General features: G+C 42.3%; 1 protein-coding gene across 1 annotated transcript in view; it reads left to right on the forward strand.

Annotated features, from left to right (window-relative positions):
- Positions 1–22,992, forward strand: part of PRPF6 (pre-mRNA processing factor 6) — a 41,914-nt gene that overhangs the window by 6,158 nt on the left and 12,764 nt on the right. The window contains exons 3-12 of the mRNA XM_080925506.1: positions 3,758–3,876; positions 6,670–6,748; positions 7,346–7,522; positions 7,730–7,885; positions 10,921–11,015; positions 11,440–11,596; positions 12,459–12,621; positions 15,620–15,738; positions 16,405–16,623; positions 19,687–19,809. Coding sequence (XP_080781632.1) covers positions 3,758–3,876; positions 6,670–6,748; positions 7,346–7,522; positions 7,730–7,885; positions 10,921–11,015; positions 11,440–11,596; positions 12,459–12,621; positions 15,620–15,738; positions 16,405–16,623; positions 19,687–19,809 — 1,407 coding nt within the window. The remainder of the gene's footprint in view (positions 1–3,757; positions 3,877–6,669; positions 6,749–7,345; positions 7,523–7,729; positions 7,886–10,920; positions 11,016–11,439; positions 11,597–12,458; positions 12,622–15,619; positions 15,739–16,404; positions 16,624–19,686; positions 19,810–22,992) is intronic.

Below are 22,992 nucleotides of genomic sequence, written 5' to 3' on the forward strand. Positions count from 1 at the left end.
CCTCTATTGTACCCATGGGTACATTTTGCTTGGAAGACCTGTATTGTAGCATTCAATATTGGGCATAATGCCATTAACTACATTTCTTCCTAAATGGCCTACATGATACCTTTCAGCCCTATAAAAGCCAGCAGCAAGGAAGTTTCAGGTCAATTCCAGTTTTTCTGGAATTTTCTATGTCCAGCAACCAAAGTGTGTTGTGTCTTCAGCAACAGGGTCTCACCATCTTCTGTGGAGGGCTTCTTCAGCTGAGACAAGATGAAGAAACCTTTACTCTATTTCAAAGGAAGGGCTAGGGCATATTTACAGATTAAAGTAAAACAAGAACCAGTAGTGTGTACCCATGTCCAGTATATGGAATCACTCACGTTCTTCTGGGCTTCGAAAAACTTGGGCAATCGCACTTCTCCAGTTTTGCCGTATGTGGCACACATAACTTGTCTGGTTGGCTCAGGATGACGCTACTTCACATCTGCCACTATCCTTGGTGGTCATCTCACCCGGCATCTTCACTATGTTGGGGTCTCTACAGCAACTGAGGATACACTTTCACAATAGCCTTTCCTATCCTTTTTTCAGAGATTCTAATCCTATCACATGGTACAAAGCCTGAGTTTCTTCTCATGACTTCTTCAATTTTGCTGTTCATGCCAACAAAACCAGTACCATCATACACATTACCAAGTTTGGCTGTCGCTTGAGATGCAGCCTTAGCTCTCTGGAGCAGCTTCTGTAGGCCTGATCCTGAAGAAGTGCTTCCAAGATTTCACCTTGATGCTGGTCATACATTGTCCCAGAGAAGCACAGATTTGACTCCCATAGATCAATACAAAATGTAACATGACTGTGCTTTATAGAGTCTTTGTTTCACTCAATTTCAGGGCATCCCCCCCACCCCCCCAGAGCTGAGGACCAAACCCAGGGCCTTGTGCTTGCTAGGCAAGTGCTCTACCACTGAGCTAAATCCCCAACCCCTCACTCAAAATTTCAAAGCCAGGCCTCTCAACATTTGCATTACTTGCAGCACTGTTCAAAATTTCCACAGAACAGCTCATTAAGCTCTGAGCATTTAATGGCTTTTACAGCCCAAAGTTCCACACATTTATTTCCACTGTCCTTCACCTAAACATGTCTAAGTTTATTATATCAATAGTCCTGCTCTTCTGGTACCCATTTCTTACCTAGTTTGCTTTCTGTTGCTGTGATAAATGTCATGACCAAAAGCAACATCAGGAGGTAAGGTTATATTTGGCTTACACTTCCAGGTAATAGTCCATTGTTGAAGGAAATCAGGGCAGGCACCATGGAGAAAGATACTCACTGACTTGCTCATGCAACATTTTTATACAGCCCAAGCCAACCTGCTTAGGGATGGCATGGTTCATAGTGGGTTAGGCTCCTCTATATCATCTAGCAATTAAGAAAATGTCTCAGCTAGGTGTGGAGGCTCACACCTTTAATTTCAGCACTTGGGAGGAAGATCTTGTGAGTTCAAGGCCATCGGGTCTACAAACCAAGGCCACATAATGGGACCATCTCAAAAAAAGATGCCTCATAGACCACTCATGGGTGACAAGTCTTAGGGATTTTTTTTTTTAAAGATTCATTTATTTTATGTATATGAGTACACTGTAGCTGTCTTAAAACACACCAGAAAAGGCCATCGGATCCCATTACAGATGGCTGTGAGCCACCATGTGGTTGCTGGGAGTTGAACTCAAGACCTCTAGAAGAGCAGCCAGTGCTCTTAACCGTCTAGCCATCTCTCTAGCCCCTCTGGTGATAAGTCTTAAGTTTGTGTCAAATTAACAGTCTGACTATCACAGTACCCATTCTGACTAGGTAAGATGAATTTTTAAAGTATTTTTATTTGCATTTCTCTGGCTGCTTAACTACAGCACTAACAAGGTTTATTCTTTTCCTGTGGTCTCATGGGAAATATAGCTGGAAAATGTGCAAAACAAAAACAAAACTATCATGAGACATAGGTCTAAGAATGCAGATTAGATGACAGAATAGAAGAAATAAAGAGAATACTTATAGAAAGTGTTACTGGCACAGCTGTGTTCTGAATTAAGTTCTCAATGAAGTAACTTTTGTTGAGCTTCTGTGACAGCTCTCACCAGCCACAGGAAGGGCTGACCAGCTCCCTCAGGAGGTAGTTCAAATTCATTTTCTGCCTTTAGCAGTCTGTGAGAGAGCAGAAAAGGATTGCACACTACTTTTGTCTTTTGTAAGGAGACGCACATGTAGATTCAGAGTACCACACAGTGTTTTTGCTGGGTATTCTTTAGGGATGGTCTAATACTGCTTTAACTTTATTGTTGAATGCCTTTGTTGCTTGGTATACAAGAGACTTTTTAAGTCTCTAACAAACATCTTTGAAAAAAAAACCAATTTGTAGAATGTTTATTTTGAAATAATTTTAAACTTGCAGGAACTTGGGAAAATAACATCCTATAAAATTAGAAAAGGCTAGAGATATAGTTCAGTGGTTAAGAGCACTTGTTATTCTTCCAAAGGACTCTAGTTCAGTTCCTAGCACCAACATTAAACTGCTCACATTACTTATAACTTCATTTCCAGGGAACCTAGTGTTTCTGGTCATCTGTACATTTGTGGGCACATGTATTCCTACAAATACACATGTGCATGAGCATGTGTGTGTTTGTGTACACACACACCCCCCCTAAATAAAAATAAGGCAGATGTGATGGTTCATGCCTTTAATTTCAGTAGTCAGGAAGCAGAGGCAGGTAGATCTCTGTGAGTTTGAGACTAGGTTGGTCTACATAGAGTATTCCAGTCCATTCAGAGATGCGTAGTGAGACTATGTCTCAGAATATATAAAATATTAAAAGTAAATAAGTTATTGGGCATAGTGGCCTGTGCCTTTAATCCTAGCACTCAGAAGCAGGCAGACCTCTGAGTTCAAAGCCAGCATGTTCTTTCTAATAGCAAGTTCCAGGTCAGCCAGAGCTACATAGTGAAACCTGTCTCAAAAAAGAAAGTTTTTAACGCTCTTTCAAGCTTTGTCTCATCTTACAAATTTTAATAAATTATGGAAACCTAGAATTAATAGTGACACTGTATTAACTAAGCTGCAGATTTTATTTTACTTTCACTATCAATTTGATATAATCTAGAGTCAGCTGGGAAGAAAATCTCAATAAAGAAATTATCAGGATCAGGCTGTCCTGTGGGTCTGTCCATTGGAGTTCTTCTTGATTATTGATTGGGGTCAGAAAACCCACCCTTGAATGTAGGTGGCAATATTTCATGGGCCCTGAATTGATAAGGGTGAAGAAGGCTAGCTGAGCAAATGCAAGCTATTTTCTGCCTTCGAGTATGGATGTGCTGTGGTCAGCTCTCTCAAGCCTTCCCTCCATGATTTTCCTGGAATTGTAAGTCAGATAAGTCGTATAAACCTCTTTATCCCCTAAGTTGCTGTTTTTTTAAGCAGGATATTTTATCATAGCAACAGAAATGAACTAGGATACTTAGTTTCCTCCAGCTGGAGTAGCCTCTCTCTCTCTCTCTCTCTCTCTCTCTCTCTCTCTCTCTCTCTCTCTCTCTCTCTCTCTCTCTCTCTCTCTCTCTCTCTCTCTCTCTCTCTCTCTCTCTCTCTCTCTCTCTCTCTCTCTCTCTCTCTCTCTCTCTCTCTCTCTCTCTCTCAAGATTTGGTTATTTTATGTATATGAGTGTTTGAATGCTATCTGTGTTGGTGGGAAAGCTGATCCTGTTGTTTGGTTCTTAGTTTAATGGCTATGCTGGGAGCCTGTTCTCAAGTGGACCCTATGAAAAGGATGATGAGGAAGCAGATGCTATTTATGCAGCTCTGGATAAAAGGATGGATGAAAGAAGAAAGGAAAGAAGGTATGCTGTTTCATTTCATACTGTGTTTGCTTATCTTTCAGACAAAGTAATTTTTTTTGTTCTATTTATTGGGAGGCTGGGAGGAAAGTTGCAGTAATAGTCTGTATCTTGACTTTGGTGGCTCCTTGGACCTTCGTGTAGAACAGCTGCACCTGCATGAGAGCTGGGTATTTGCAGAACAGCCTCAAAGCTTAGAAGCTACCACAAGAGCAGCAGGATTTGGGGATTACTTGACTGTGATCAAGATTATTTTTTGGTAGTGCAAATTTATAAATATTGCAGTTTTCTCCTAACTCAGCTAGCTCCGAAATAATTTCATCTGGACTATTTTATTTACTTAAAACTTTAAGGCACAACCACTGAGCAGTCTTTATCTTTTTTAATCCTGTAAACTAATCTGGCTACCTCCCAGCCAAAATCCCTGAGATACTTGCATTTTATGGTATTTTTCTGCTCCAGCTGTTTTCTCTTGGTGTCTTCTGGACCCCTGGCTGAATCTCCACTTCTCTCTCCCTCCCCTTCCTCTGGCTGGAAGTTCTCTCTCCTGCTCAGTCATTGGCTGATCAGTTCTGTGTTTACCAAACAGGGAATAATTGGGAAGCAATGTTTACACAATTTTGAGACAGGAGATTCTCAGAATAAGGATTGAAACCAGATATGGGGCTTATAAACCAGCGTACAAGGACAACACAGGGCACAATAACATTGGGCCTACATTTTTTTTTCTTGTTTTTGAGACAGGGTCTTACTGTGTAGCTTGGTTGGCTGGAACTGACAGAGATCTATCTTCCTCTGCCTCTTTAGTATGTTATGCAGAGGCTAAAACCCGGAAACTATGCCCCATCCCCAGACAGGGTCTCAGTGTGTAACTGTGGCTACCCTGGAGCTTACTGTGTAAATCATGCTGATCTTGAACTCAGAGATACACTGGCCTCTGCCTCCCAGGTATCTGGAATACAGGTGTGTTCCTCAGTGCCCAGCTTTTGGGTTGTTTTGTTTTGTCTTTTGGAAACCTGGGATCTTACCTTGTGTGCACTGTGTAGATACTTTACCAGTGACTTAACTGTGTGCCCTTTTCTTCTCTTGTTTTATTTTGTGATCCTAGGGAATTGAACATGAGACACCATGCATGGTAGTCAAATTCTTTACCTCAGCTATATATCCTCAGCTTTTCTTCCCTCTTTTTCTTTTTCTTTCTTTCTTTTTTTCTTCTTTGTTTGGTTTTTCAAGACAGGGCTTCTTTGTGCAATCCTGGTTTCCTATAACTCATATGTTAGACCATGCTAACCTTAAACTAAGAGATTTGTTTGCCTCTGCCTCTCAAGTGTTGGGATTAAAGGCATCTGCCACCACTACCTGGCTTTTTTTTTCCTTTTAAAATTTCTTTTTAAAATAATTATTTTAAACTTTAAGAATCTAAAACTTGTATTATTTTTATGTATAAGTATTTTGTCTGTATGTATAACTGTGCATCATATGCGTGCTTGGTGATAAGTTATTTCTCCAATGGTAAAATAAGCCAGTTCAAGTCAGATTAAAAAATACATATAAACGCAGGTTTATTGGAAAACTACAGACAAGTTCACTGGCCCAAAAGAAGGAGATCAGGGAAATCACCATAGGGAGGGAGATGGAAGGGAGGGGAAAGAGAAAGAAAGATCTCAGGGCAGAGAGAGGAAGAGAAGAAAGGAGAAAGTGGGGAGAGATCAAAATGTCTGGGAAAGAGCCCCTGGGCTGGAAAGTTCAGGGTTGAGGGCAGGCTAGGGATTCCAGGTAGGGACTGAGGGATGCTGGAAGAAGAGGCTAGATCTGCTTTGTTATCTAAAATGTGTACCTCAACTATTTATTTGGGTTTGAAAGCAAGCACTAGCCTTTGAAGGCTACAAGAAGGCATTGGATCTCCTGAGACTGGAATTACAGATGGTTGTAAGTTGCCACGTGGGTGCTGAGTTTGGAATCCACGTTAGGAAAATGATGAATGGAGGGTGGGATTTGCCCCATGGAGGTGCGGCGAGGCCTGGGGGCAAGGGAGATGCCTGGGGGGGGGCATGTTGGGAATCCCTTCCCCCTGAGGGACCAGCCACGAGTTGGTATATTACAGAATAGAGTTTATTCAGGTCATGGGAGAGTTAAGAGGGTAGTAGAGGCAGAGAGAGAGAGAGAGAGAGAGAGAGAGAGAGAGAGAGAGAGAGAGAGAGGGAGGGAGGGAGGGAGGGAGGGAGGGAGGGAGGAATAGAGGAGTAGAGAGAGAGGGTGTTAGAGGAGGGATGGGGGGGAGCAAGGCTGCAAGAGTGTAAGAGAGAGGAGGGGCAAGCAGCCCCTTTTATTGTGTCAGGTCCCTGGGGCGAAGCTTACCTGGCTATTGTTAGGTAACTAAGGGGTGGGGTTTACAGAATCCCAACACTTGTCCTTTGAAGAACTGTCAGTGCATTTAAATACTGTGCAATTTCTCCAGCCTACCAGAGGTGGAAATGGGGGGAGTGGGGGGGGGATGAGGGACAGGGAAGGGTTGGGGAGCGTGCCAAATTTCAGAAACAGGTTATAGCATGGTTAACTTGAATTTTGCAGCAAATGGAAATGAATTTCTTCTGACCTTGCAATAAAATGGCTTCCAATCCTAGTGCCCATAGATGTCAAAAATGGGCATTCATTGGACCCCTTAGAACCGAAGCTGTGGACAGCTGTGAGGTGTCATGTGGGTCCTAGGAAAGATAACCCTGGGTTCTTCATGGGAACAAGTGCCCTGAGCCTACATGTAATATTTCTAATGCAGGCACATGTTTTATTTCCTAGAGAGCAAAGGGAAAAAGAAGAGATTGAGAAATACCGAATGGAGCGTCCCAAAATCCAGCAGCAATTTTCAGACCTTAAGGTGAGCAGCTGGGCTAGCGTACTGGCTTCAAGGCCTTCACCTAAGCAGCAGAAGGCAGAATTGCTCCAGTGTAATACTGTTTTTGAGTCTTTACTAGTGATGCTCTTTACCCAGTTCAGAGGATTAATAGCTTAGGGGAAGTTTGTGCTTCACTATATTTGATCATTTGTCATATATATTAAAAACGTAAAGTAAAGCAAAGCAAAAAAAATTTTTTCTACTGCTGTAGGTAGGAAAACAGCTTTTATTAAATTTCTCTCCATTTAGGCATATGCTTTCCAAACTGCCTATTAGACTTGGATCTGATAATTTATCTTTTAGTAAAATAGTGCCAACCCAATAAATGGATTTCTCTAAACAGAGTGGAAAACCAGAGCTGTCAGGATGGCTCAGCAGGTAAAAGCTCTTGCCTTGCATCCTTATATATTTGTATATACACATGCATATACATACAATAAATAATAAAGAAATGCTTTACTTCTCTTTTAATGGAAAACCATTTCTGCATCAGTCTTTTCTAAGGAACAATAGGCCAGAGGCTTGGGAGAGCAAATGTGAAATCTCTGACAACTAACATTGGCGTCTACATGTTTCCAGAGGAAGTTGGCAGAGGTCACAGAAGAAGAATGGCTGAGCATCCCAGAAGTTGGCGATGCCAGAAACAAACGTCAGCGGAACCCGCGTTATGAGAAGCTGACCCCTGTGCCTGATAGTTTCTTTGCCAAACATTTGCAGACTGGAGAGAACCATACTTCTGTGGATCCCCGACAAACTGTGAGTGTATGAACAGAGGCAAATGGGGCTTCCTTAGTCTGGATAAGGATGTGGTGAGAAGGGTGAGTGTTGATTGCTTTTGTAGCTGTTCTGGGGCAAGAGTCAGCATAGCTGTGCCCCATTAGGACATGGGGACTAGGTGGGCAGTGTTTATAGGACGTGGGGATCTTCAGGATGACAGTTCAAGCCAGTGTTTTATCCTCCTAGCAATTCGGAGGTCTGAACACACCCTACCCAGGAGGCCTGAATACTCCATACCCAGGTGGGATGACACCGGGACTGATGACCCCTGGGACAGGGGAGCTGGACATGAGGAAGATTGGCCAGGCAAGGAATACACTGATGGACATGAGGCTTAGCCAGGTGAGAATTTGTCATGGATCTTTCTGTTCTTATAGATGGTACTGAAATGGGGAAAAAGCAAAATATTTGGGGATGTTGCTCAGTTGTTAGATCACTTGCCTAGCATATGCAAGGCCCTTGGTTTGATCCCCAACACAAATAAAGCAAAACACTCAGTAATTAAAAAACAGAAATGTGTAAAGTTTATCTTTGTGTTTTGGCATGAAGTGATACTCTGCCCTGTCGTAGAGTAAGTAGGTGAGATTCTTTCTACAGGTGAGTATTTGTATGTTTCTCTACAGGGCATGTCAACATCCCCAGCACAACAAAAAAGGGCCAGCCCTGTGTGATAGGGGATTGAGTGTATTTCCAACAAAGTCCATATGCTCTGTTGATAAAGCTTAACTTAAGCACTAGGAATAAATTCAGGACTCTGTACTTGCTAGCAAGTGCTGTACCACTGAACTAAATTCTAACCTTTTGTTACAGTGTTTTTGAAAACTTGATAACAGCAAGTATTTTATAATAAAAATTCAGTAGCTTAGTGATTGCACTTTTTCTGTTAATGTGTATGTCTGTTTTACTTTGTGAGATGTGCAGCATGATTTAATGTTTCTGTATGTGCTGAGAGAGATTGACTATTATATTCTAGGTGAGCATGCTACGACTGAGCTGCACCTTCAGCCCCAGTCCTAGCAGGCTTTGAATTCAGAGACCCCGTCCCTTCCTCCCAAGTTTATTCTCCTGTTCCTCCTGTCTCAGCCTCTTAGGTGCTAGGATCACAGTTGAGTGAGTCCATCTGTGGTCTCAGCAGTTGATCTCTGGAGAAAGTCTGGGTGCTTTTTGCTTTTATTTTTATTTTATTTCATTTTTTTAAACTCATGCTTAGAATTCATAGACATTTAAGTAGCACATTTAAGTCGGCATTTTTGTAATGTCTTTGAAGTGGAATTTGTACTGCAAATATTACCTTTCTTGTTCTACATTCCTATCCTAGACCTGCTGATGACACTTCTGGCACCTGGCACTGCCGAGTTCTCTTTGTTACCTCTGCCTGTCTAAAGTTCACTGTCCATCTCTGAACTCAGTGGACTTCCAGTGTGTCAACTTTTTTCTGAAGTTTTGTTTACTTTTATGTTATGTGTACGGATGTTTGCCTGCATTGTATGTCTTGTATACTGTGTGTGTGCAGTGTCTACAGCTGCCACAAGAGGGCATTGGATTCCCTGGAATCAAAGTTAGTCATGTGAATTCTGTGAATCAGAAATTTGGGTTCTAGAAGAACAGCCAGTGTTCTTCAGTCTTGTGTCTCTCCAGCCCTGTTAGTTTTTGAGGCTCTGAAAACATCATCACTGTGGTAGCCCATTTCCCTGTGAGTTTTGTATTTAATATCATCGTCACGTTGTTACCTTTGATCTGTTGTTTTTCTTCCCGAGCTTTTGTAGAATGAATACTCTTGTAAGAGTATTGAGAAGCAATTCTGTTATGCCATTTCTTTTCCTCTTTTTTTTTTTTTTTTTTTTTTTTTTGTTTGTGTGGTGCTAAGGGGCCTTGATTAGGCAGGTGTTCTACCCCAGAGCTGTATCTCCAGTGAAAAATATTAAAAAACAAAACAAAACAGAACAGAACCAGATGGTAGAGGAGGCAGCACCACCTTTACATCTCAGCACTCGGAGTTCGAGGCCAGCCTAGTATTTCAGAGTGAGTTCTAAGACATCCAGGGCTACACAGAGAAACCAACCTTGTTTGGAAAAAAAACAAAAACCAAAAAACAGAAAAAAAAAAAATACACCCACAAAAACTAAAAAAACAAAACAAAACAAAAATCTGTGCTGTGGTAAAAATTTATGTTAAAGTGTGTGTGTCTCTCTCTGTCTGTCTGTATGTATGTATCTGTGTGTGTACAGTGTCTGTGTGTGTGTGTGTTAAGCTTTACATCTTTTTCTATTTTTAAATTTGTTTATTTTTATTATATAGTCCTGACCTGGTACACACTGTATTATCAGGTTGGGCTCTAAGTTCCAGGTTCACCTGCCTCTGACTGGGGAGAACTGGGACTAAAAGGTGTGTGTACACCTCTGTGCCTGACAGGCTTTATCTTTATGTCCTTCTCTCTCCTTGTTAAAAATAATTGTTAGGGTAGAACCCAGAGCTTCTCACATGCTACATAAGCAATATACTACTGAGCTATAACCCAGCACCGTAATTTACCATTTTAACTATTTTGTATGTGTTTATGTCTTACTATGTGTGGTTAGGCCTCATACACTGTTTAAGTGAGCCTCCTGCCTTGGTGGGACTACAGAGACAATATGCATATATTATATGCAGATGTAATATAATGTTCATGGTACCTGGATATTTTAGCCATTTTTATGTGTATGTTTGTCGATGTAAGTACTTGCCCTCTATTATGCAAACATCACTACCATCCAGCTCCAAAACTGTCTGCCTTCTCAAACTGAAGCTATTGTTTTTTAAGGTTTATTAGCTGTCTTCAGACACATCAGAAGAGGGCATCAGATCTCACTACAGATGGTTGTGAGCCACCATGTGGATGCTGGGAACCGAACTCAGGACTCTTAACTGCTGAGCCATCTCTCCAGCCCTGACTAAGTCTTGAAACCTCAAAGCTCACCTTCAGTGACACATCCCCCTCTAACAGGGCCACACCTCTAAATTGTTTCACCTACTGGGGGGACCAAGTATTTGCATATGAATGGGAGCCATTCTTAAGTGCTCTGGACTGCTGAGCCATTTCTCCTGCTTTAGCCTCTAGGTTTTCTATATTTTGTAGCCTGACAAGCCACCTGGTTTATCATTTTCAGTAATGCCAAAATTAATCCAACATTAATCTTTGTAGAAGATTCCTACACTTTTCATATAGAAGATATTTTTCTAATTACTAACTGTTGTTTGAGTTACAATAAGGTTATTTTTCTCCTGACTACTTACTCTTGGTTAGATTTGTTAGGAGGGCCCTCAGGATTGTTAATTCATTGTTTTAAACATTGCTGGACATGTCCAGCTGATTCTCACCTTTACTTATCTCACAGGTATCTGACTCAGTGAGTGGGCAGACTGTTGTGGACCCCAAAGGCTATCTGACAGATCTAAATTCTATGATCCCAACCCACGGTGGGGACATAAAGTGAGTATTCTGTAAAATTGGTGGGTTGACGTGGGAACTCTGATTGCTTATGTTGTTGTGGAGTTTTTAAAAAAAGAATATATAGTCAAAATATGACATGGATGTTCTGAGAAATGTAGAAGTATATTTGTATTTCTTTACTATGTATATTAAATACTTTACAAATAATAATAATAATAATGTCGATGCCTGTGGTGAGCTAGAAAGCAGCTTGTCGACTGTCTCATGTTTTCTATCTGGATATTCAAGCCTCAGTTTGTTTGGCCCGTGTCCCCATAGAGTAGTTAGTGCTCTTTTGGATTTTATGTCTTCAGTATGTTTTCCTTAGCAATTTATCCTGTGTCTGAAGGGTGTGCCTTCTCCCAGGCTCTTGCCATGCCTCTGATAGTGTGGCCTGATGTTTTGTGCCTTCTGATCTTTACAGTGACATCAAGAAAGCACGACTACTTCTCAAATCTGTTCGAGAGACAAACCCTCACCACCCACCAGCTTGGATTGCATCAGCTCGCCTGGAAGAAGTCACTGGGAAGTTACAAGTGGCTCGAAACCTTATTATGAAAGGGACAGAGATGTGCCCCAAGGTAAAGCTATAGCATATTTCTCTCCACAGCTGCATGATTTATGCTCCCAGAAAACCCTCTGTCTTCTGCCAGGCATGGCACCTATATTGGGAAAATAGAGGCAGTGTAAGGTTATGAACAGATAGAAAGGAATCTCTTGATTGTTTTTGTGTAGAGCAGAGACTGATCTAACCTTATAATCAGGGTTAGCATCACTGAAAGTGATGCCCTGGCAGCTTGCCAGGCCACATGATATAGAAAACCTACAGGTTGGCTCAGGACTCACTGCCTGCTCTTCTAGAGGCCCTAACTTGATTTCCAGATGCCATAGGGCAGCTCACAACTGCCTATCATCCAGTTCCAGGGGCTCTGATGCCCTCTTCTGGATATGCATCCAAACAAAACACACACACACACACACACACACACACACACATAATAAGAATAAGTAAATTGAAAAAAAAAAAAACAATAACAACAAAACACAGGTTAGTGCTAGCTCTTAGAATATTTTAGCACCTGTGTGGAAGGTGGGATGATTAAGGCGAGATTAAAAAGTGCTATAAAGGGCTGGAGAGATGGCTCAGTGGTTAAGAGCACTGACAGCTCTTCCACAGGTCCCGAGTTCAAATCCCAGCAACCACATGGTGACTCATAATCATCAGTAATGAGATCTGATGCCCTCTTCTGGTGTGTCTGAAGACAGCTACAGTATACTTATATATAATAAATAAATCAATCTTTAAAAAAAAAAAAGTGCTATAAAACCAACTGAAGACCATGAAACACTCTATGGAATCCTTTGAACTTTAGGCAGAAATTAGAACTTCCCAGGCAAGCATACCCACCCATGTTCTTATTGTTCTCTCTTTTTTTCCCCCAGAGTGAAGATGTCTGGCTAGAAGCAGCTAGGTTACAGCCCGGGGACACAGCCAAGGCTGTGGTGGCACAAGCCGTCCGTCATCTCCCACAGTCTGTTAGGATTTACATTAGAGCAGCAGAACTAGAAACAGACATCCGAGCAAAGAAGCGTGTTCTTCGGAAAGGTAAGCATCTCTGGGAGGCACCCCTCAGACTGTCCCTTGGAGGTGTTCTTGTTTCCTGATGTTTTGTTCTCTTAGAGAGCAACTTCACTCTTCCTTTGCTCAGACATTTTGTGAGAGTAGTTAAGAAGCTGGCAATGTTGCTAGTCCTTTTTCCTGAGCTTGTTGCCTTTGCCCTTGGACTTTCTGTAGAGAAGGGACTCTAGTAGGGGTGTTCCCACGCTGACTGTAGGGCACATTTTTTTCCTTTCTAAATAGTGTGTGAGCTCAACAGTCATTGTCATCCAAGTTTTCCTTATTCATAATTCCTAGTACAAGGGCAGGCTTGTGATTCTATAAGTTTAGTTCCTCCAGGATAGCCTGTGCTCTGGAAATGGAATTTTGAAGTGCACAAAGGTAGAGAAAGAAGCAGCACAGCAACACCACTATTCCCATGTGCACACACACAGCAAATGCTAACTATGTGCCATACCGGAGTTAGAATGAGGGTTTTCTTTTTCCTCTTGTGTAGATAGCTATCAAGGCTTAGCTCTCCATCTGGATTAGTGATCCAGTGACCTAGACCTATTAAGGTCTGGATTATCAGTTGGTGCTTTTGCTTCTTTTGACTATAGTCTTGTCTCCTTTTCTCTCTCTCTCCCTCTCTCTCTGTGTATGTGTGTGGCAAGGTATTACATGTAGTCCAGGCTAGTCTCAAATGCATAGTCTTGTTTTTGCCTTGTGGGTTCTGCCTTCAGGTATATAGTATCGTGCAAATAGAAGCATTAAATCAAGACTTAAGACCCTCTGACTTGTAAAATGGTCTCCCCAGAGTATGGAGGCAATTTGGATATCTATCCCCTGGGAGTCAGTGTTGGCCTCACAGTGCGACTGAATTGTTCTGCCTCTGGACTAGGCCTCTTTGTGGTGAGGTTTGGAGAAGTAAAAGTCGGACATGAAGCCTATGGGAACTTCTCACTCAGCTCTGCACACAGAGACCAATGTGCTCTGCTATAATAGGTTAATGTATGAATGTGGTGGTATTTCATTTTAGGTTGAAGCCTTGACTTATGAGGCCTTTTTGTCTTCTGGTGCTCTTAAGAGCTTTAGGAAATATCCAGCTAGTCTTCCAAGCCACTGTACCAACTAAAGTGAGGGATAGATAGAAGGCTTGTCCTGCATGAATCTGTGTATCTTAGTTAGGGTTCTGTTGCTAGAAAGAGACACCATGATCATGGCAACTCTCCCCATCCCCACCTCCTGCCTCTACCTTCTGAAACAGCGTTTTTCTGTGTAACAAAGTCCTGGTTTTCCTGGACTCACTTTTTGTAGACCAGGCATTTGCCTCTGCCTTCTGATTGAAGGCAGGTACCACCATGCCCTGCTGGACCATAATAACTCTTTTTTTTTTTAAAGATTGATTTATTTTATGAGTACACTGTAGCTGTCTTCAGACACACCAGAAGAGGGCATCAGATCTCATTACAGATGTTTGTGAGCCACCATGTGATTGCTGGGATTTCAACTCAGGGCCTCTGGAAGAGCAGTCAGTGCTCTTAACCGCTGAGCCATCTCTCCAGCCCCATAACAACTCTTATAATGGAAAACATTTAATTGAGGCAGGCTTACATTTCAGAGGTTTAGTCCATTATCCCCATGGATGGAAGCATGGTGGCAGACATGGTGCTGGTGAAGTTGCTGAGAGTTCTACATCTGGATCCCCAGGCAGTGAGAAAAGACTGAGCTGCTAGACCTGACTTAAGCTTTTGAAACCTCAAAACTTACCCCCAGTGAAACACCAACTCCAACAAGGCCCTAATGCTACCATGAGTCAAGGCTTTCTCCTTCTCAGTCCTGTGGTCCGAAGGCGTTTCTAGAGCCACGAATCTGCTCATAGGGTGGCAGACAAGTCATTAGCTTCTGGTTGTAGGAGTGTCTGGCTGTGGCTCAGGCATCCTGCTGGAATCCATGCAGTACTTGCCTGTGTTCCACCATCTTTTCTGCTCTATTTCCAATCTGACCAGAAGCTTCATATCTGCCCTGCTCCTGAGACAGGTCAGGTGTGTTTGAGGTCTTAGTCCTAGTTCCCTACTGGGATCATCTTCCTCAGTAGGTGAGCAGATGTGGCAGGAGACTGCAGCTCTCTTCTGTGCTAAGGGTTGCACAATTGCTTCTAGTGATGTTGGAGTCAGAAGAACTGAGACTCACTACTGAGTTGTCTGTCCCTTTAGGTCTACCACATGGCAAAACCTTGAGTATTTAGCAGTAGGCAGGAGTGTCCCTCATTAGAGTTCAGGCTCTGAGATTAGGTATTAACTTTCAGTAGGAGTACCTACTGTAAAGAGGTACTGGATTTCATCATAGAAGGGAAATCTCAATGTACCTCAGACCTCGGGACCCTGCAAAATTTTCCAAGGGTAGGAGGCCATTTGGGTTTGTATGGACTGGTTCCCATTTTTCTGGCTTGTACATCTCAAGTACATGATGCTCTCCTTGCCAGCTCCAGTCAGCATAGTGACGTACAAGTGCGTGCAGTAGAACAACCGGTCTGCTCTGTCTCTATGACAAGGAAGGGAACTTTGCAGAGACTGCTTGCCCTGGTAGGTGGCACGAAGGCTTAGAGGAACAAAGCCCTCACACATAGCAGGATAGTTCTGTCACTGTTGAGTAGGCTAAACTACTCAGCAGGTCACACTGGTTTTCTGTGGTTCCCCCAGATAGTATTATAGTATTGTTTTATTAATGTCTTATTTTTCCACACAGGGTTTCTCTGTGTAATCTTGACTGTCCTAAAACTCACTTTGTATTTATGTTACAATTCCTACTGATACAACTTTAATGATTTTCACTGTTCCTTTCTCTTATATCAAGATGCTTCTTGTCTGGGTTTATGTCTCTCAGAGGACCCACAAAATGGGCATGTCTGTAGCCCTTGATTATCAGGGGATGGGGTAGGGAGGGGGACATTTCTTATCCAACTGAAAGTATCTTCCTGGCACTCTTGTTATTTGACCTTTATTAGCCCTTGAGCATGTTCCAAACTCTGTTCGATTGTGGAAAGCGGCTGTTGAGCTTGAAGAACCTGAAGATGCCAGAATCATGCTAAGCCGAGCCGTCGAGTGCTGTCCCACCAGCGTAGAGGTGAGTGTGCTGCCCAGGCCCACCACCCCACTGTAGAAGGCTCCACCTAGTGCCTGAGACTACTGTATGTCTGCTGCTTTCTTAAGCTACTTCTTGGCAGCAAAGGACAGTGTGAAGCCTGAAATAGCGTTCTACAATAGCCACCAAGCAAGGTAACAGGTGGCTCCAGTTGACATGGTGAAAGTGCACAGACAAAACTGAGTCTTTGCTCATCCTTGATAGCTATAGACAGCTGTTCCAAACTGTACTCTGGCACACACACGTACATTCACACTCACACTAAAATAAAGAGTCAATGCACACTTTCAAGGTGGAATGTTAAAGCCAGTGGCTTTGAGGCATGAGAATTCCAGAGGGCTAAGTTTCATCATACAACTGTCTGTGAACCCATCTTGCTTGCCTTTGGCCTAGCACCTACTGTCAAGTCTGGCACACTGCACATTTAAAGAGCCCCATCAACTTTCTGTATTAACCTATACATTTGATGTAGTGAAAGGGCTCCTAGGAATAACACAGGCTCTGCTTAAGCTTTCAGAAAGTACTTTGCAGAAGTGCTGAGGGCCGTTGTACGCTTGCCATCCTAGAAGACACTACTTGGTGCCACCAGCATTCAACACACTTCTCTCTCTCTCTTTTTCTTTTTTCCTGATGGCTTTTTTTGTGTAGCTCTGGCTTGCTTTGGCAAGGCTAGAAACTTATGAAAATGCTCGAAAGGTCTTAAATAAAGCACGTGAGAACATTCCTACAGATCGGCACATCTGGATCACAGCTGCCAAGCTTGAGGAGGCCAACGGGAACACTCAGATGGTGGAGAAGATCATTGACCGAGCTATCACCTCTCTTAGGGCCAATGGTGTAGAGATCAATCGTGAACAGTGGATCCAGGTAAGCTTTTACACGGGCTTCTGTTCTGAATCGAGTTCTTAGACTTGCTGTTGGATACATGTTTCAACACTCAGGAAGCAAAGGCAGGAGGAGTGGAAGTTTAAGGCCAGGCAGGACTCTATTTTGAATGAGTGAGTAAGTAAATAGAACTTTTAGAAATTGTATTTTATTTATATAGGTGTTTGATTGTCTTGTATATTTGTGCTCCAGAAGAGGTACTAGAGTTACAGATAGATAAGCTGCCATGTAGGTGTTGGGAGTTGGACCCAGATCTTCTAAAAGAGTAGCCAGTGCTTCTAATTATCAAGTCATTTCTTCCTCTTGTGCAGAGGCTTTTTGAATGTGAGGTCTCACATAAGATACAGTGTAGCACTGGAGAGCTCCCACGCTGGCCAAAGAAACGGGCTCATTATGAGTTTGCTCCGCATGCTGCTTTTGACAGACCGGATACCTTGAGTTGTCTTGTGTTGGGTGAAGACATGGATGACTAGCATTCTTTTGCTAGTTGTTTTAGAGTTAATATTGCTGTGATTAACACCATGACCAGAAGTAACTTGGGGAGGAAAAGGTTTACGTGTCTTACATGTCTGTATCATGTTCATCATCAAAAGCAGTCAGGACAGAAACTCAAACAAGGCAGAAACTTGGAGATGGGATGATATATAGAGGTCTTTGAGGGATGCTTACTGGCTGTCTCCTTGTGGCTTTCTTAAGTTTCTACCCTTGCCAAAGCAAGCCATAGCTACACAAAAGCCATCAGGAAAAAATAAAATAAAATAAAAGGAAAAGTGTATTGAATGCTGCTGGCACCAAGTACACCAGACTAGCATCAGATTTAGTGAGCTGTCTGCCTCTGGGTTTGGAATGCTGAGGTTAAAGGTTAAAGCTTGTGCTGCATTGTCTGGCCATGCTTGGCTTTTTTTTTTTAAAGATGTATTTATTTATTCTATATAAGTATACTTTAGCTGTCTTCAGACACACCAGAAGAGGACATCAGCTCTTATTACAGATGGTTGTGAGCTATTGTGGGGTTGATGGGAATTGAACTCAGGACCTCTGGAAGAGGTTAGTGCTCTTAACCACTGAGCCATCCCTCCAGCCTCCATGCTTAGCTTTTTATGTGATACTTGGAGAGAATCTGAACTCATCTCCTCATAGGTTAAAAAATTATAAACTCTTTTTTCTCCTGGCTACTTAGCTCCCAAGAGCAATAACTCTGAAGACTAATTACTTATTAAATGTGTTGGCCATAAGCTTTGGCTCGTTCCTGGACTGGCTGTTAACTTATTTAGACTGTTTTATGTCTTCTACTTGGTTTTGACCTGCATACATACACACAAAATTGCATGTTTTGATTCTGAACAGAACAGGGGAATTTGGAGTCTGAGCTCCTGCCCTGTACAGTTCTAACTTTCTCAAACTTGCAGTTAAAGTGCAATATAATAAAAGAATCAGATACCATACTGATCTGAAAATGTCCCTGAGAACAGTTTAGCATCTTACAGAAGAAAATAGCTCATAGTTTCTTTTTAGATATTTAAGTTGTATTTTGTTTTCTGGTGAACTGTATGTCTTCATCCTGTACATTTGTCTGTTGTATCAGTAGTTTAATTCCTAATTGACCCATAACATACTTTATTATGCCCAACTTTTAGTAGCGCATTCCTCTGTCTCATGATGTAGAACTTTTTTTTAAAATTGGATATAGATATTGTGATGGTTTGTATATGCTTGGCTCAGGGAGTGGCACTATTAGAAAGTGTGGTCCTGTTGGAGTAGGCATGGCACTGTGGGTGTGGGCTTTAAGACCCTCATCCTAGCTGCCTGGAAGCTAGTCTTTCACTAGCAGCCTTAGATGAAGATGTAGAACTCTCAGCTCCTCCTGCACCATGCCTGCCTGGATGCTGCCATACTCCCACCTCTATGATACTGGACTGAACCTCTGAACCTGTAAGCCAGCCCCAATTAAATGTTGTCATTTATATAAGACTTGCCTTGGTCATGGTATCTGTTCACAGCAGTAAAACCCAAAGACAGATACATCTTCTCTCTACGTGTCCTAAATCTGCTTTCCTAAAATTAGAAGTACCTTGCTGCATGCTGGCCTGTCCAGTGGACTGTTTCTATGGATGATCATCTGCTCTAACCCAGGTTTTCATCTGATCTCCCTTGCAGCTAGAGTTCCCATTAACAGTTCTTATGGGTCATAGTATCTCCTCCCCCTTTTAAGTTGTGAGTTCTAGTCCAAAGGGTATGAATAGTTTTTAACTTGCCTTTTACTTCCAGTCCTTTCAAAGTTTCTTTAGCTGAAAGTGTGTGCCACTATGCAGCCTTGTTGTGAATGTGTTTGGGGGCACATGCTATAGTGTAAAGTGTAGACATCAGAAGACAAGCTTCGGAGTCGGACCTCCCAAGGCTAAATACAGGCCATCAGGATTTATAACAAATGCCTTTACTTTCTTACCACCTTTCCCTGCAACTCCCACTTGTCTTTAAAACAACTTTTTCCACAGTCTTAGGAATTGAACCAGAGCCTTGAATAAATACTCTAGGCAAGTGGTGTCTCCCTGGAGCACTATATACCTGTAGCCCTTTTCCAGTAATTTTGAGACAAGGTCTTACTCAGCATCGCAGCCCAGCTTTGGACTCTGGTCCTTATGCTTCTACCTTACAGTGGGTGTATCTTTCCATATCCAGTACCACTACACTTGGCTTTTTATTTTAAAATAAAAATAGTTTCAGATACCCCAGAATGTTGCAAAACTAGGCTTTCTAGATACTCTTAATGTAAGAGCTTAATAATATAACTTCTTTGTGCAGCAGGATCTTGTTTAAAGTGTACTGTAGTATAAATATGGCTTCATTCAGTTATGCATGCTTATTAAGCACTTATCTGCAGGGTAATTAGGACAGGAACGTCAGTGAAGAGACAGTATGGCAGATATGCTATTTAGGTTTGCCAAAATATATACCCAAGAAGTAGTAGGATTATTAGTCACCATTCAGGAATAGCACTCACTTTACTTAAAAAAAAAACCAACAAAATTTCTTTTTCTCCTTCAGGATGCTGAGGAGTGTGACAGGGCAGGGAGTGTGGCCACGTGCCAGGCCGTCATGCGCGCTGTAATCGGTATCGGGATTGAGGAGGAAGATCGAAAACACACCTGGATGGAAGACGCTGACAGTGTAAGTTTGCTCGCTTGCTTTCCGGTCCATAGCCTTGTCAGGAATGGTGGCCCCATTAATGCGTGGGCTGCTTTTCATATCTTTCCCTGCTCCTTCTCTTCTGTCTCCTTAAAAGTCTTGCTGATGCACTTGATTTTATTTTTATTTTTTGTCTGCTTTTGAAACAGCTTCACTCTAGCTCAGGTGGTCCTTGGGCTGGAGAGTTTCTTGCCTTATGGTCCTCATTGCTGGGACCCCAGGAGCACGTGTTACACCTAGCTCTAATACACACGTTGGATAGAGTTGCAGTCCCAAGGTAGCAGAGTTGTGTAAACTTGAGTTTAAGTTTGAGTGCTTTGTAAATGGAGGAGTAGCTATTACAGAGGTTCATCATGCTTCTACCTTAGAGCAGGTCGTATCTTTTAGAATAAAAATAATTCCACCTGAAAGACAATGGCAGGTGGATCTCGATGACTTTGAAGCCAGCCTGATCTAGAAACCACGTACCAGGACAGCCTGGGGTATATAGAGAAACCCTGTCTCAAAAAAAAAAAAAAAGAAAAGACAATAAAAATTTTTCAGGTACCCAGGAATATTATAGAATTACAGTTTGTATATGCCCTTTGTCCTTATTCCTCATATTTACCCACTTTACCTACGTGCCTTATCGCTTTCACACACTTGCTTCATTTCCCTACACTGTACACATTGTTGTGGGTTCCTTAGCACATTGTGCCAGGGCCAGAAAGTGAGGCTGGAATATGCTGGTTAGGGTAGGATTAATCTCACCAACTTCTAGGTGTTCTCCTTTAAAAATATAAATAAAAAAATATATATATAACATTTAAATAAATATATATGGGGGGAGTGAGTGTGTGTGTGGTGTATAAAGCCAAGTGATAGTGGCTCATCCTTTTAATCCCAGCACTCAGAGAAACAGGCAGGGTTTCTCTGTGAGTTCAAGTACAGCCTGTTCTACAGATGGAGTTACAGGACAGCCTCAGGTCAACCTTAACCTGAGAAAGATCTTAAAAAGGCTTCAGTCTGTCTTTGTTTCATAAATATCCTTTTTATTATTTATTTGGTTGGTTCATTATCAGACATTAGGGTGAAACCAGGGACCTGGGAAGGTCCTCTACAATTAAGCTACATCTCCTACCTAAATCTAGATTTTTGAGTGTTAGGGGCCAGTTGTTTTACGGAATACATTTCGACCTGGCTGTTCATTATATTTGCTTGTGGCTTGATTGAGGCTTGTCTTTAGCAGTACAGTGTCAGGTCTTCCTTCCTTCATACAAAGTATATATACCTGTTGAGTTCTGATCCTGATGTGTTCTGCAGATGTACAGACATGTTCACTGTGACCAGCTGTTCCAGGCAGCAACTGTTAGAACTTTGTGGTAATCGTAATGTTGTTTCCTTTGTAAGCATTTTTGAAGAAGCATTTTGAAATTATATTGTATCTTCCAAGTATTAGCTTTACTAGTTTGAGGATTTGTTAATAATGGTTGTTTTGTTATTTGCTCTTTTTTTTTCTTCATTTGTTTTAGACAGTCTTACTGTAGAACACAGGCTGACCTCACACTGACGGCAGCCCTTCTTTAGTCTCCAGTGCAAGGTTTATAGGCAAGAGCCTCTGAGCCAAAGTATTGAAAATTTTATTTTCACTGAAGTGTTTGTTTTTATGGTATATGCCAAGTGATGGTTTTCTGTTTGTTTGTTTGTTGCTTTGGGCTGTTTATTTATTTGCTGTAAATGAGTGGTTTAACTCCATGTGAACCACATGTGTGTCCAGTGCTTACAGAGGCTAGAGGAGAGCTCCGTATCCTCTGTGCCCTCTGGAGCTAGAGTCACAGAGGACTGTGCCGAGTGCTCCTTACTGCTCAGCCATTTGTCTGACCTTACAGTGCAGGAAGCTGACCTTGGGCTTCTGATGCTCACACCTCCCAAGTACTAGAGTTGTAGGTGTGAACCAGTGTGTCTGGTTTATGTGGTGTTAGAGGTTGAACCCAGGACCCTGTAAATGGCAAGCATTCGGCCAGTGGCTCCACACCCCAGTCGTTTCTTTTGAGTTTTTGAGAAAAGATCTTGTTGTGTAGCCTAGGTTGGTCTCAAACTTAGGATCTTCTTGCCTCAGCCTCCAGTTCAGTTCAGTCTATTTCTTTATTATTTTTGATACTGAGGTTTAAACCAGAACCTAGTACATGTTGTTAGGTGAATGCTGTAGCTCTGACCTATATCGTAAGTCTGTAAGCCCTTTAAAAAACTTTTTGTGGGTCAAAACTGCATGGTAACGAAGAGCGTCCATCTGGGTAGAACACTGATTCATCGGAGCTGTGGTGCCTCTGTGTGAATCTCTCAATCTCTCTCAATTTCTCTTTTTCTCCCTCATCCCCCCCCCCCTTCTGTTTTTTGAGATAGGGTTTGTCTGTAGTCCTGGCTGTCCTGGAACACGGTGTGTAGGCCAGGCTGCCTGGAAGGAACTTAGAGATGTGCCTACCTCTGTCTCCAGGTGCTGGGAGTAATGGTGTGCACCACCTTTCCTGGCTCACTCTTTTTCTTCTTTACTTTCTTGATGTAGCCTAGGTTGGCCTGAACTCCATAAACTACCTTTCTCTGCCTGTGGAGTGCTGGGATCTCATGAGCTGTTGTGCTCAGCTTTTCTCATTTTTATGGTCACTTAACTACACTTATTAACCATAGCTGTTTTCTTTTTCATATAGGAATGAGAAGTAATGTTTGTAGTGTGCTTAGAAACATGGGGTGCCCCTAGTGCTCCTTCCTGTGTGGGTTGACCTGCCACCCTGGCCCTGGATACTGTTACTTGATGCTGTTGATGCTGTAGGCAGTTAAGGCAATAGAGGTTGTAAAAATGTTTGCAGCTGACCACATTGTTTTTGTCGGCAGCCACACTGAAGTGTGTAGACAAGGTCTGCCCTTTCTGGAGTCTAAGAGATACATACTCCTGGTCAGGATACAATACCCGAGAAAAGGTCCTTCTTGACTTCTCTGGTGGGTGAGTCAGAATCAGGTTATATGACTGATACAGAGGGAATTCGGTCTGATGAAAATATCAGCATATCTTCCTTCCACACCTGTTTCTACACATATTGTGGGGTCTTGGACACTAACAGGCTCATTCATTGGCATCTCTCCTCTATGAAGAAACCTGACCAAGAGTTTGACCAGACAACTTCCCTGTGG

Source organism: Micromys minutus, assembly GCF_963924665.1.
Source record: "Micromys minutus genome assembly, chromosome: 11".
Taxonomy (NCBI): domain Eukaryota; kingdom Metazoa; phylum Chordata; class Mammalia; order Rodentia; family Muridae; genus Micromys; species Micromys minutus.